Consider the following 14793-nt stretch of genomic DNA (forward strand, 5'->3'; position numbering starts at 1 on the left):
GATTACACTGCAGAGCTGTTAATGACTGCGGAGGTGAAACTCCATTTTGCATCACTGTTTCACTGTGGATAGTCAAAAAGACTTAGGCATGGACAAGCTGCTGACACTGCTGTTTGCCTTAACTGCAAACACTCCCAGTGATTTTTCCTTTCTACCCAGCTCTTACAATGCCGACTGTATAGAGGAGGTTCCTTCCACAATATTTTCCCTCCTTCATGTATTGCAGTAGTTCCTGTCTGTTCCACTAGCATCAATCCTGTCTGACTGGTTCTATGAAGTCCTAAAGCAAAAGATTAAAGTCCTCCCGACATATGTCCAAGTCCCTACACACTTTGCCTTCCATGTTCCTCCTTTAGTGGCACTCCTCCACTCCCACCTCCAGATACTGCTGTTCCTCCTCAGATCACAAGGAGACAGACTTGGGCATAGTCTGTCAGAAACCAGGCTTTCTGTTTCTACAGGAAGTTCTTCACAGGAAAAAAAAATATCATTATTTCATGCCAACTAGTTTATAACTTTCTGGCATCGAATATTTTACCTTTGGCAATAAACAAAGAACAGAAAAACCCTTGATTTTTCTACTTCTACAAACACACGCTATTTCCTTCTGTTAAGGAATCTGGCTTCATTAGCCTCCTGGTTCATCCTGGTATTGCTCAACTTCAATTCAGAATATTGCTCAGAAAACTCTCCTCATACATAAACAGCTATATTAAATTTACATTTTCAACGGTAAAACATAAAACTTTATACATTTTTGAGAAAACAAACATTGCTTTCTGCCCCTCATTTTGACTACATTTTTCCATTCTTCAAATATGAGAGTGCTGTCAAAGAAATACACCTAAATTTTTAACAGATAAATGGTTGGTTAAACAAAAGTAGGGAAGCAGTTGAAACTGAGAGATAATTATCTTACCTGTTGTGACACCATGAACAACTCCTTCCTTGGTCCTGGAACCTAAACAGAGAACAATATTAGGTTGAAAATACTTGTTCTTAAGTACTGGTAAAGACGAGACGGATAATAAAGCAAAGTGAATAGACAGATTACATACAGTTGCATACAGCATTTGCTAAGTTGATTAAAATTAATTCAAGTGAAATTAATTCAAGAGATATTTAATCTAATGGAAAGACCAACACTATCAATGAAGAGCAACTGTGTGAATGTAGATTGACTATAGAAATGAGTAACACTGGAAACATTGCTGCAGCTTATTTCTTGTATATATTGACTTCATTGCCATTCTTTTAATAGTCACATTAATTAAGCCTGCCATTCTGCAAACTCACACGGACAACTCTGCACAGAAGTCATCTTACTGTTAACATCCTAATGAGACTTGTGCATGCATTTTTAGAAGATTAGAGCCAAAGTTCCCAGAAGATCCTTATTACTTCTTGTAATAACTCTTACTTAGATCTTGGTTTGCAGGGGTTAACAAGCATTACTGAGCCTGTGGAAAGACCCAGTGGTTAAAATCATGGGGAGCTTGTAGGATAGCCAGACTTAGACAGAAGGAATCTGAAAGGGACACATAAGGTAGTAGACAGTACTCAAATGTGAAAATGCCACTGGATTCAAACCCAAGGTCTGCCTAATTCAGTTTGTTTCCTTGTCACAGACAAAACAATCAACATAAAGATTCTACAGACCAAAATCTAGAACTTGTGCTATACTGAGACATAACGTAAGACTTGTGTGAGCAATGTAATTTTGCCACACTGAAGCCAAAACACATTCTGGAATGCCTATGTGAAAATATCATGATAATATGACTTTTTTTTAAAAACAAACAAACAAACAAAAACTATCAAAAGTTACCTTATTTGTTATATAATTTTTAGTTTGTATGCCATTCAGTATTTCGGACATCATAATTTGTGGTTCTGACTTTACACTTCCAATCTCAATAAAATTTTAGCATTATCACTATGTATAAATATAAACATATACAACCTGCTATGAGCAGAAATATATTATAAGATAATAAAAAACCAACAGAAATGTATTAGAAGAAAAAGTACTTTTTCCACAATTCTATATAATACAATTAAACACTGAACATACAAGCTCATTCATCAATGTGTCTTATTTGCTGCTAGTACCAATTTGTAGAGCTTAAGCCATGGCTCTATCAGATTGGTTACAGCATTGAAAAGGCTTTGTTATCTATGAGCAAGAGCATTATTCTGTTATAAAAAATAAAAAATTGTTGCATCAAGTAAAATGACTTCCTGTTCTTTAGCTAATGAAGAGGATAAACAGTTGAGAAATCTTCCTTCCTCCTTATTTTGATTTTCTCTTTAAAAAGCAGTAGCTTGTTTTCTCTCATTGAAAATATTTACCACTGAATGAGACATTAATTTTATTAAATACAAGGTGCTAATGTCTAAAGACTTCTTTTAGAATTTTGATTCTCAATCTGGCAGCACCATGAGATCTGAACAAACAAAGTACTTCAAACACATACTGAAATACAAGCAGATGACTAGTTCTACCGACTGCTAGAAAGAGACTAAACACCATTTTAGGCTTACAACATGTCTGCTGGAATGTATGACATTAAGGATGTACTTTTAACTTCATTGTTAAATCTGACCAAAATCTCATTCATGTTGTTGAAGTTATTGCCTGCAATCCAAGCCATTAGCAAATCCAAACCTGTGAATAGCAAGTATGCAGTTCCCTAGGGCTGAGATAGTTAAGGTAAGAGACTGATGGTATTACAGAACTCCCTGGGGCCTTCTGCAATGCATGCATCTCCAAGGAACAGACACAATTAATTCCTATCTCATGTAAAACTGCTATAACCACAGCTAATCTAAAAACGCTAGTCTCTTTCCATTTGTAGGCTTTGTTTTAGTGAAAACACAACTAACAGACCTGTATAGGACATTATATATATATGTAAATGACCAGCTAAGCAGTGGTCCAGATCTCACAGCATATGTTAGAGCTAAGCATTATTTGTCCCATTACTGCACACTTACGTGGAAGTAGCTGTTTCTCCACTTAGAGCTACAATAGGACCTGTACATTGGGACTTGACAGAACAGGCCTATGAATGCAACAGCTGAATTTCGTAGGATGGCTTCTGGCCGGGAACAAATGAAAGCTGGTTATCCGCATAGTTTCTCATAGAAACTGTCTTTCATTCTGCCATTTCCAAAACATTGACAATCTTGCCCTTTATACCATGCATAAGAGGAAGATTGCCTACGGCAGGGGCTTTAGAACTAAATGATCTTTAAGGTCCCTTCCAATCCAAATCACTCCATGATTCTGTGATTGGAAGAATTAGAATATGGGTAATATAAAGACAAAAAGGGCCTGACATGGACCAGCACTACTTGGGTGAATCAAGAGCAATAGCTGTACATGGCAATGCTACTTCTCCTTGTTATAATACACAATTGTGTGAGCTGGAGGGAACCAAATCCCCATTTTTTGCCTTTATGTAATTATCCAAAATACAACAGTCTCTCTTCACTTCATTATTTATCATGATCAGTATCATTATTCCAAAAAAGAAAGCATCTATCAGCAGTTTGGCAGTACACTCATTTCTGGGCCCTCTGAGAGATGACCAGAATATTCCAAGCAAGCCTTTACTGAGATTCAGGCCACTTAGTAAGAGCTGGATGAAGACAGGGAGACATAACCCAAATTAGGGGAAGGCGAAGTCATTGTCTAAGGAAAATACTTGTTCACAAGTACTGAAGCCCGTTATTCCACCAGATGGACCTTGAGTCCCATTGACTACTCCACCAGCTGCTATTACCAAAGGAAAATAAGAAACCTTAAGAAAACAAAGTGCAGCAGAGGAATTTGGATGGTCTTGCCAAACAGGTCATGACTGTACTTATCTACTCTAAGGGCAGTTAATACAGGATATAATAAATTCTTCTGTTACCCATTCCTCACCTGATAAGCTATTTCTCCATTCTGCTATGATTTATAACAACCAAAATGATCAGATTGGAAACTTTCATTCCTGAGAACTAAACATGCACTCGGGAGTCAACTGAGCACAAACTGTAGCTCCCCAGTACCAACACAGAGCTCAAATGAATTCTTTAGCAGTATATCACTGATAGCATGCAAGAGATTATCCTCACTCACAGTTCCTGGTTTCAAAATAAGCGTGGGTAAGCATTGCCACTCTTTTCCTTACCACATCACACCAACAAGTTTTGAAAGATACATGGAGACCCAGTTCTGAATTTATGGCATTCATGATCCAGCACAAGACTGCTGAGTCGCTGTCCTCCTTTCTAATCAATGACAAGGTGCTTCTTTGACATAGAGAAAAGTCCTGGTGCTGCACTGGCCACTACAAAACCACTGCATTTCAGCTGGCCAATGCTCAAGTACATCAGCAGAGGAAATTAGGAAAAAGCAAACTGAAAGCATATAACCACACTGTAGACTGTATTGAACTGTCTGTATTGACTGTATTAGTTTTTTTTAGGTTATTAAAAAGCAGGACAAACATGGTAGGAGGGAAGAAAACAGACTTCTACATGAAAAGAGAAAGAATCCACAGTATATCCTTCAATAGACACCCTCAGAGTAGTGAGTTTCCCCTTTGCCAAAGGGAACTTCCCCCCCCCCCCCCCCCCCCCCAATGACCGCATTTGATTCTAGTTTTTGTTAATAGACCTGTATTATGTAGAAGTATGTTTCAACCTTTTAGTGTAGCCATATAGCTAACCATAACCCAGAAAGAAAGGTCCAGATATTTTCATTATTTACTTAAATAACACTCTTAAATTCCTCAAATTCTACTAATAAAATTCCTCCCTTAAATGAGAGACCATCGCACCTCGGGGTGCCAGCAATTTTGTATTTTATTAATTCTTTAATCACAGTGGAAGACTGAGTGTCATGGAGGTGACTGTCAAATCTGAAAATGATTAACAGGTCCCTCTTAGCCCGGTTTTGTCAGGCTCTTCTTTGCAAGACGTCAAGTAGCTTTCACAACAGAATCTGGCTGTGAAATTTGTATCTGAAAATCCACCTACAAAGGCAAGGAGAGAGAAACCTTTAGAAGCCCTAATGCAGTATCCTGTTCCTTCCTTGTGATTATAAAGGGTTTTCACCATTTTTCAGACTGCAACCATTATCAGCCTACAGAACCAAGAGATTATCACATCAGCCTTTGCTAATGCTGTTCAGGAGATGAGTTGCCCCTGCTGTGTGCTAGGGAAGCAGAAAGAGATAGACCCAGTTCAGAAATTGAAGGGTGTTCAGGGCAGCCTGAAAATGCTGCTTTGGCAGGGAGCATAGAGCTGTGACCTACTTTCAGCTGGTCTCTGCCAGACCCAAGCCCTCACAGAAGTCCCCTAACACCACTACAACACTTCATGATTTCTGCTCTGATGTTTGCTCTCCTAGTTTTATTTCTGGCTTTTCCATTTACAGCTGGAAAACCTGAGGAAGCAATAACCCAGCGGGCTTATCACTGTGGTCCATACCCTATCACTGATTGTGTTTAAAATTCCTCTATGGAAGCTGGCTTGCTAGACCCAGGCACACACCCAGACAGATTACCTGCCAGAAATCTGGGGAAGAGCTTCTGATGTGATGAAAGAAAGGCTCTTTTGCCTGCATGACTGAAACTATGCATAAAGCTCTTTTCTCCTGAAAAGCAGTCATCTGCTTCAGGAAGGGTCCTTCACCATTACGGCAGTCATATGCACAGACCTCTATTATGGCTTAGGGCTCTGTTGTCTTATTATTTTTGAAATAAATAGCAAGCCTGCCCTCCAAAGTTCAACCTCATAAAAATAGGAAACCTTTTGCCTTTGGTAGGAGAACTAGGTTCAAACATTACTATGATCAGGAGAACATGTCAGGCACAAAGATTATTTCAGTACACAATGCAGGTTTTTAATACAAAGAAATCAATGACTCTAAAAGCATGTTCAGGAATGACAAGAAAATGAAATTAAAAAAAAGAAAGCCATACCCTGAAAACTAACTCCACTATCAAGCACAATGTGCAGTGAAAGAACAGCTATTTTGATACTGAAAATGAGCAGACGCTCATTTTAAAATAGACTCATCTTACAACTAGTTTTCAAAATGACTTCCATCTCTGTTGGCAAGAGCACGAAGCTTTGCTACAGCTCTGCAGGAGAAAAGTATATTCCAAATAAGTAGTCCAAACTATCTGGAGCAGAAATAATTTTTTACAGACTGACATTAGCCTGCAAGGGCAGAGGGAATCCTGGAAATACATAGGAATTGAAGAAACCCCAGTGCTCCCATTTAAAAGAAATGTCTTCAGTTTTCAACTCCATTCAACTTCTCTTTGATATCTGTGTGCATTTCCCTAGGTTCAAATAGCATCCATTACAGAACTGACCTGCTATAAAATCAGAGCATAAAGGACCTGCAGAAAACAGTATATTTTCCATTCTGTTACAATACAAATTAATTTGATGAACAGAGAAAGAGGTTCCATAATTTTTTTAAATGATCGTTTATTCATATGGTTTGGAAAATTCTTTTCCTGTGAATTTTTCATGGTGGCATTTGCAAGAGAGTCTTCAAAAACCTGATACTTGCTAAGGGAAGATGACAATCATGCAGTCAACGTACCAATCTGGGATTTGAAGATTATCTTATCCCTGGCTCTGTACAAAATTCTTGTGTGGCCTAGATAAGTCAATTAACAACTGCTTCCCATTTTCCTCATTGCTGCCTGGGGGGGCTACCTGCTCTACCTCACTGACTGTAAAGGTACTTCTTGGAGGAGCCATGGAAAATAACTGGTATAGATATGCAATATTAAGTACAGAACATTAATTTAAAAAATTTGACTTCAGAAGACAAGGAGCTGATACTTTGGTACACAAAACATTACCACTGAGGATCTGTATTTACGATTTGTAAAAGAGAATAGGCTCCTTTCTATGGAGTGTACACCCTTCCACTTATCTTCATTTTATTCCAGGAAAAGGCATGGGCATGTCTTAGGTTCAGCTCCTGAATTAACCTCAAGTTTCTTCTCTCAAAACCCTGCTTAAAACCTATGAATTCTACATGATTGTTTTTTTACACTGTTTTTTACCTCTTCAGCCTTAACCTAGCAAATGTATTGGATACAGTGTCAGCTAGTCACCTGTATTGTAAGGCCCCTTCTACAGCACAATCTTGTCCTGGATGCTGCTACAAATATGGCTCCACAGTACAGTCATGCATGGCCAGCAAAACAGAGTGACATATGAACCATCAAGTCACATAAGACCCGGGTGACATAAGAACCAACAAGCAAATGCTTAAAAGACTTGGAGCTCAGGAAGGCTCAACTCTCATCTTGTTTACTTTGCAATAATCTCCTATGAGTGGTTACACATTTTTTTACAGAAGAATAGGTCTGATGAGAATCCAGATCTTTCTTTCAGATGAACGTGAAGGTCAGGGTATACCAACCAGCAGCATGAACTCTACTGTCCACCTACCTACATAGAGGACGCCTTCTTTCGTCTTTCCTGCTGCTTCTGCTACACCCTGCTTGGTTTTTTCTGCTGCTGCTACGACTCCCTCCTTCGCCTTGTTAAGTCCTTTCATGAACACATCCATGGCTGAAGAATTTCTTCACACAACACTAGAAAAAAGAGTACACTCTGAATAACAGTTTTTCAGCTTCTGTTTTTTTTTCTTCTCAGAAAAGGAAGATTTCATTCAAACTGATTGACATATCCATTATTTTAGAATATTATTTATATCCATATACTATGTAGCTTTGATCTACATCTCTATTAGAGTTTAGAAATACACACACACCTCTTTATATCTAATGTTGCATTCAGTATTTCAAATAAACAGTTAAATAAATAGAAAACCAAGGAGTACAGTTACACAAATCGCCTTTATATTTTCTCACATGCTGCCATAGATAGCAAGTCAAACAGCACTGCAAGAATGGTCCAAGAAAGGCTTGGGAGTTTCCACAGAAACCTACAGTGAGGTTGCTGATAACAGTGCTGGTTGGATGATGGATTCATTGATATAAGTCCTTTCCTTGCCTACCACCATTTCCTCCAAAGGACAACAGTTCCGTGCACGTACTGACTGCAAGATTTAGTCCTGTGATTTGATGATACTCCATCTCATCCAGAGGCCAACTTAAACACTAGTAACTTTAAAAACATCCCTTCTAAATGACAAATGTTAATTTGCTATTGTTAAAAGAACCTTCTGCTATAACCCAAAAGGACTGGAGCAAATACAAAACGCTGCTTTTCCAGTAACCCAGCAAATTGTGCACAGTCCATGTCACGCTTCTGGAAACTGAGTTTTCCCAATTGGATTCTCCACTTGTATCAGGACTGAGAAAAAATTTTACTAAAAAGCAGAAGCAGGAATACACAATTTTAACAGTGCTGCACTAAAGCTAGCAAGGGAGTTCTGCAGCAGGTATACAACCCAGGACTGCATTTAAACTACTAGCTAACTAATAGTAATTAAACCCAACAAGTCAGGGTTCCTTCAACGAATCTATTACCAATAATCCTTTCTCTTCTTCCACCGACACAGAAAGATATGGTGCCTGCTATTTTCTTTCCTCTGCCGGAGTCCGAGTAGGAGGAATGGATGTCTAGGAAGGCATCTGCGCTGCCGCAGCTTTCTACTAACTTGTGACGAGCGTTTGAAGAAAGGCAGGATTAGTGCTCCAGGCACACTGCCCACGGTACCTGTCGCCCTGGGGCTGCGGGGCGCCTTGTGCACTCACATTTGGGGGCAGGCAGCCCCCAGCTCTGCCGACACTGAGGGGTCCCCGGGCCAGTCCCCGGGGCAGCGCCGCGGCCACATGCGGGGGCACCTGGGGGCAGCAAGGAGATAAGATATCTATACATAGCTATATATCCCTATGTAAATCAAATAACGGGCACCTGTGGAGGGAGGGAGGGAGGGAGAGGGCAGGGCGTCGCGACAATATATATGTATATAAATATATAGCTGCCTACCGAGGGGGAGGCAGGGCGACGTGACCAGAAAGACACCCAGAGGCTCCGGCTGACCCGCCGTCGGCACAAGGTGGCCACAGCGCCCGGCTTCCCTCAAGGATAAATGTATATGGGATTCAAGGATTCACGTTCAAGGATAAATGTATATATGTATACCCACGTACACACACCTATATGCATGCGCGCACACCTTGTACCCACGCACACCTATGGCTGCCCAGCCACAAAGCTCAGCCCCAGGCACTACCGAGAGGGAACAGCGAGGTAGGAGCGAAGGAAAGGCTCTGCTCGATCCCTCGCTCCCTCCCCGACCCGACCCGACCCAGCCCTGCCCTGCCCCCGGGCGCCCTCCCCGCCGCTTACCGCCGGGCTCCACCGCCGCCGGCTCCGGGCCGCTGCGAGGAGGCTGTGGGCGGGGGGGAGGAGGAGGAGGAGGTGGTGGAGGATGATGATGAGGAGGAGAGCGATGCGCGGAGAGGGCCCCTTCTCAGCACATCCCCGGGGCGGGGGAGCGCGGGCTGGGTCTCCTGGCGCCGCCCCGACGGTAGCGCAGCGGGGAGCGAGTGCGAGGGAGAGGCAGGGCGAGGGGAGGAGAGGAGGGAGGATGCGCCGCGGGGAGGCAGGCAGGGAGCGGGAAGGAGGAGCGGAGGAAGGTAGGGAGGCTCCCCCCCGCCTTCCCCCTGCCTCCAGCCCCGGCTGAACGAGGGTTGCCGGGGGGCGCGATGAGGTGGGAGCCCCCGTCCAGGCTCCGCAGACCGCGGGGGGCACGGGAGCAAAAGGGGGAGACAAGGCATCTTGCCCTCTCCCCCAGCTCTCACCAAAGGCAGAAGCTCCGCGAGCTGTTGATGGCGATTTCAGCAGCACAGCCATGTTTCGCTTCACCGACGGCTCAGGAAATTTTCTTCAATCCCTTAGTTACTTTTTCTTTCTCTTCCAAATCATCAGGCCTAAATGCCTCGAGTTAAATGATGCTGTTCTCTCAAGACTTACGATCCCGGCACATTTTTAAGGATGGCAGGAGACGGTCTTGCAAATGTAATGTGTGTTAACACTACCACACACACTAAATAAATAAATCAATCTTCATCCCAGAGCAGGAAGAGAAACCCAGCCTTACTCCTGCCAGATCCCTGCACCTCTCCTAGCATCCTCCACCTCATTCTGCACCTCTCCATCCATCCTCCTAGCCCCAGGGCCACTGCTGCTCCTTCCTCTCTTGATACCCTGAAGTCACTTTTCCTCCAGAAAGGGAAAGCTATCAGACTTCTTCTCTATTTTGGTTTCAGAATTTAGTCATAAAAAGCCAAGATCAGTAGGAGACAAGGTATCAGAACAGATGGACTTGCAGCTTCAGTCCATCAGTTAGCATGCTGTATAAAATCCTGCAAGACCTGCGGAAACAGTTCATTTTTTATTGCATTCCAAAAGAGGAACAGAATATGGTATAGATAAGATACAAGGGTGGGAGTTGCACGGAACATCTTCCATCCATCATCCTGTGCAGGCAGCTGATGCGCCCCTGGTTTTATTTCCATTCTGAACATGCAGCGCAGAGTTTTCAGCCTTTCAGGTTTCTTTATAAGCCTTAATATTTCTCTACTGTTTGGTAAAATTTCTTTTGTTTCATCCCACTACTAGTTTTAATCAAACAAGCATTTGGCAATATATTTTAATTCTTTGTGTAAGAAGATGCTGACTGAGAATACAAATCATTCCTTTGTAATTCTGCCCTCCAGAAATGCCTTAAAATTTATCCAGGAAGTGCATTGCATAAACTACCTCATCTCATTCATCATGTGCAGCACATTCACACTTAGTAGTGCAAAGACTAGATTTGGTTATTTCCTCCCAGTTTTGGGGAAGGAACATGAGTACAGTTTTAAACAGTAAATCCAAGTAAATCAAAATCATACTCCTTCTGCATGGAGGCAATGATTTTTCTTTCCACATGTCACAAGCAAAAGCATGCAATTTTACTTAATTTAATGCAAATTAACAGTTTTATTTTGTTTTTAATACTGGGTTCAATAATTAAAAGACAACATTAACAGTACTGCCTTTCCCCCATTCCTTCTTTCCACTCTCTTTCCTCCACACTAAGTTGAGTTCCTCTAATAAGGCCAGGAGACTTGCTGGAGTCAAAGCACCGTGGTTCCTTTTTGCTATACCTTGTTTCCTTATTCAACTTCTATGGCCCTTTGGCTCACCCTTGCCTTTAGGGGGCAGAAAAAGAAGAGCAACTCCCATTTGAGATGATCTCCTATGGTAACAGGCTTACCTCAGGTTCTGTCTCTTGTTCTGCCACTAAAATAATAAAGTATTAACTATCAAAGACTTATTACAATAGGATTTTCTAGCTGTATTGCAAAAAGCCTCAAACACGCTGTAATAGACATTGTGTTACACCTCACCCTTTAGACTCATAGCATTATTTCAGTTGAAAAAGACCTCTAAGATCATCAAGCCCTTCCAACCCAGGCTGCTCTATGATTCTGTGATTCTATTCAGAACTCTTTAAGCCCAGCCACACAGGCAGTTCTTTACCCAGCAAAGCATATGCCCAACCAACCCATGAGCAGTCAGTTTCTCCAGAGGAATGCTTATGGGAAATGGTGTTAAAAGCTTTACTAAAGTCTGAGCACATAATATCCACAGCCTTTCTCTCATTCACTTAAGCATATCACCTTGTCATAGAAGGAGATCAGGTTCCTCAAGCAGGACCTGCCTTTTGTAAACCCACAGTGACTGGGCCTGATCACCTGGTTGACCTGTAGGTGCTGTATGATGGCACTCAAGATGATGTGCTCCATAATCTTCCCTAACACTGAAATCAGACTGACAGGCCTGTAGTTTCCCAGATCCTCCTTCTGGCCCTCCTTCTATATGGGAGTCACATTTGCTAGCAGCCAGTCAGCTGGGATCTCACCTGATAGCCAAGACTGCTAATAAATGATGTAAAGCAGGTTGGTGAGCACTTTTGCCAGCCCCTTCATTACCCTTGGGTGGATCCCACCTGTCTCCGTATACTTGCATACCACTAAGGCTTCATTCTGCTCTCTGTCCCTATCTACCAACCCAGGGAGCTGGGTACCTAGAGAACAACTGGTCTTGCTGCTAAAGAGTGAGGCAGAGAAGCTTCACATTTGGTGGAAAGCTAGCTTCTAAAAGCAGAGATGTTAGAAGAGCTCCAGGTTTGCTTAGATTTACTCAATGTACTACCTTTTATTGTAAGCAGGCCCAGCAATTCATATACCTTAGGGCTTAGGAAAAGCCAGTCACTCAAGCATTCTCTCCTTACTAATGAAGCCAGAAAACTTGAATGAATTAGTATGCCCTTATAAAGAGTGAATATTACACTCCTTATGTGAGTATTATCCAAGTTTAAAGCAGCTTTCTGTTTCTCTAGCATTCAGGGGTTCTTTTTTCCATTGATTTATTAGAGGGAGGCATGATGCTCTGCTGTTTGACAAAGTAACAGCTTGTGGATTAATAAAATCATGCAGCTAGATATAGAGGTAAAACAAGAGGTATTAGTTTCAAGAGCAGAAATAAAACTTAAAAATTCAGCTGTAGTGCTCAAAAAAGGCAGCTGTTAAGTTATAGATCAGAGGGTGAGAGGCAGAGAAGGTAAACAATAAATAAATCTGAAATTCATTCTGAAAATGGGTGGGACTTAGTGGAAAACAGAATTAACTATGGTAGGGAATTAGCACTGTATCTCCAAGGTAATACCTATTTAAATCACATTGTCTACAACAGCTGGCTTTTTTAGGTTGTCTCCTCAGTGCTATTACTATAAAAGTAAATTCTCCCCTGAAGCCTTTCCTGTCTGAAGAGAGGATTGTAGCAAGCAGATTGCCCACTGATCACATTTAAAGCAAATCTTTATTTAATGGCACTGTTTACTTTGCATGATCATTTAGAGTAAAAATCAATTAAGTAGTAATAAGAGTTCCTTCAATCAATCTTGCACTGTGGGCTAACTTCTTGGTTTACCTGCTAGTGATCAAGTAAATCTACTTCATCACTATGAAAAGAACAGTTACAGAGTTATTGACAACTGACTGATATTGCAGAGTAAAATTTATCAGAATTTTCTCTCTTTAGGTAGAAAAATTTCAAATGTAAAACTCTTCAAGCAGAAACACTGGAAAGATGTCCCCCTTGAAGACTATATATTAAACTGAAAGCACTGTCCTGTTCATTCAAAGTGACTCACACAAATGTTCCCTGTTGCCACAGAACTGGTATATGATGTTACTCAGCAGAAGGGTACCTTTGAAAACCTGAAAAGCTGCAATATGAAAGGAAGCTGTCCTAGTCTACATAACACCGCAAAATGACAGGAAATGGGCAGGCTATTCACAGGTGACATTTATTATTCCACTGCAGGGTGGTTTTTTTTTAATGATTGCAGATCATATGAAAACTGCTTTAATTTCACAAGTTCATTAACTGTGTAAAAATGGGATTTTTATGCAAATGTATTTCAGTCTTAGGTTTCTTACAGGACAGCTTACTATCTGTATTGCTTTAAACTCCACTGAAAGTTCAGACCATTTTCATACTCTTACATCACGCCATTTGCATTTCTGTTCACACTCAGGTCCCTGTGTGGGACATTGCTGTTCTTGACCATGCTGTATGTGCATGAGCAATTTTTGAGAACTCAGAAACATGTTCAATTTCAAGAAAAGTTGAGTATGACCTCTCATTTGCTTACAAGTGAGCCTGAGTCTTAGTACATCATTTTCTTAATACTTAGCATGTTCCGGGGTGCTTTGGTTGTCAGTGCAGGTGGATTCATTAGAGATCTAACCAAGAAAAAGGTCTCTGCCTAGGCACATAAAACCTAGAAGGAGGGGTTTTTCCCTATGTCTTAACACTTGAACAAATTTCACTGGAACCAAAAGCATGTCTGAAAAAAAAATAAATACCCACACATTTATCCCAGCAGTGATTGTTAACCCTCAAATTCCTTCTTTCAAACATGAACAGTATAAACATTCTCAAAACACAAGTTCATAGGTAAAACATAAGATTTGTCCCCATCAGCTCAGACTTAGATTACCCATTTTAGGCAATTACTTATTATTGTGTATATGTATATTTATATATATAAAAGAGAGAGGGAATATATATAAAGTGCATAAATTAGAATCTTTCAATTAAGACAGATAAATGTACAAAAATACCATGTTGGGTGTATGTATACACATATACGTGTGTGTGAGTAGGCATGTATATGTACATATATATATATTTAAAGAAGGCAGAGATGACCAGAGGTGACTCTCTGACTTAATAAATATCAGCTCAAATACACAATCCTGACGTATCTTTAGCCAATGGAAAGAGGGGCCTCACAGCTTTATACCATCTCTGTTACACACAAGAAGGTCTAGCAGGCTAGACCTTCACCTACTTTACTTGCAGTCAAGGCTGAAGTTACAGAGATACCACATTTTGCATAAGCAATGGTAACATTTTGTAAATTAATGAATTTGTCTGGGCTAGAAATTCAGTGCTTAAGAGGAAAGCAACTCTGTTTGTTCCACCTGTGACCTTAGGTGAAGCTGTACTCTGAAAAGCAACAGCTCAAGTGCCAAGGAGGCCATCTGGCAGCATGTTTCTACTCAGACACGCAGTACATCAGATCAAGCTGACCAGAGGGTGTCTGGCAAAGACAATGCTGATTGTTCTTTAAGATGTTTCCCATTACATAGCACCAATGAGGTGACTGTAAATGAGGGAAAGAATCATCTTCTTCCCATGTGATGCAACATGCTAGCACTATCTGATATAACT

At 41.0% G+C, this 14793-nt stretch overlaps 1 protein-coding gene across 1 annotated transcript in view; it reads right to left on the reverse strand.

The window, feature by feature from the left end:
* Nucleotides 1-9577, reverse strand: part of SNCA (synuclein alpha) — a 69560-nt gene extending 59983 nt beyond the window's left edge. The window contains exons 1-3 of the mRNA XM_048052150.2: nucleotides 9349-9577; nucleotides 7477-7622; nucleotides 920-961 (exon numbers count right to left, since the gene is read on the reverse strand). Coding sequence (XP_047908107.1) covers nucleotides 920-961; nucleotides 7477-7597 — 163 coding nt within the window. The 5' untranslated portion in view covers nucleotides 7598-7622; nucleotides 9349-9577. The remainder of the gene's footprint in view (nucleotides 1-919; nucleotides 962-7476; nucleotides 7623-9348) is intronic.
* Nucleotides 9578-14793: the final 5216 nt, after the last annotated feature.

This window comes from Anser cygnoides, chromosome 4, assembly GCF_040182565.1.
Source record: "Anser cygnoides isolate HZ-2024a breed goose chromosome 4, Taihu_goose_T2T_genome, whole genome shotgun sequence".
Lineage (NCBI taxonomy): Eukaryota > Metazoa > Chordata > Aves > Anseriformes > Anatidae > Anser > Anser cygnoides.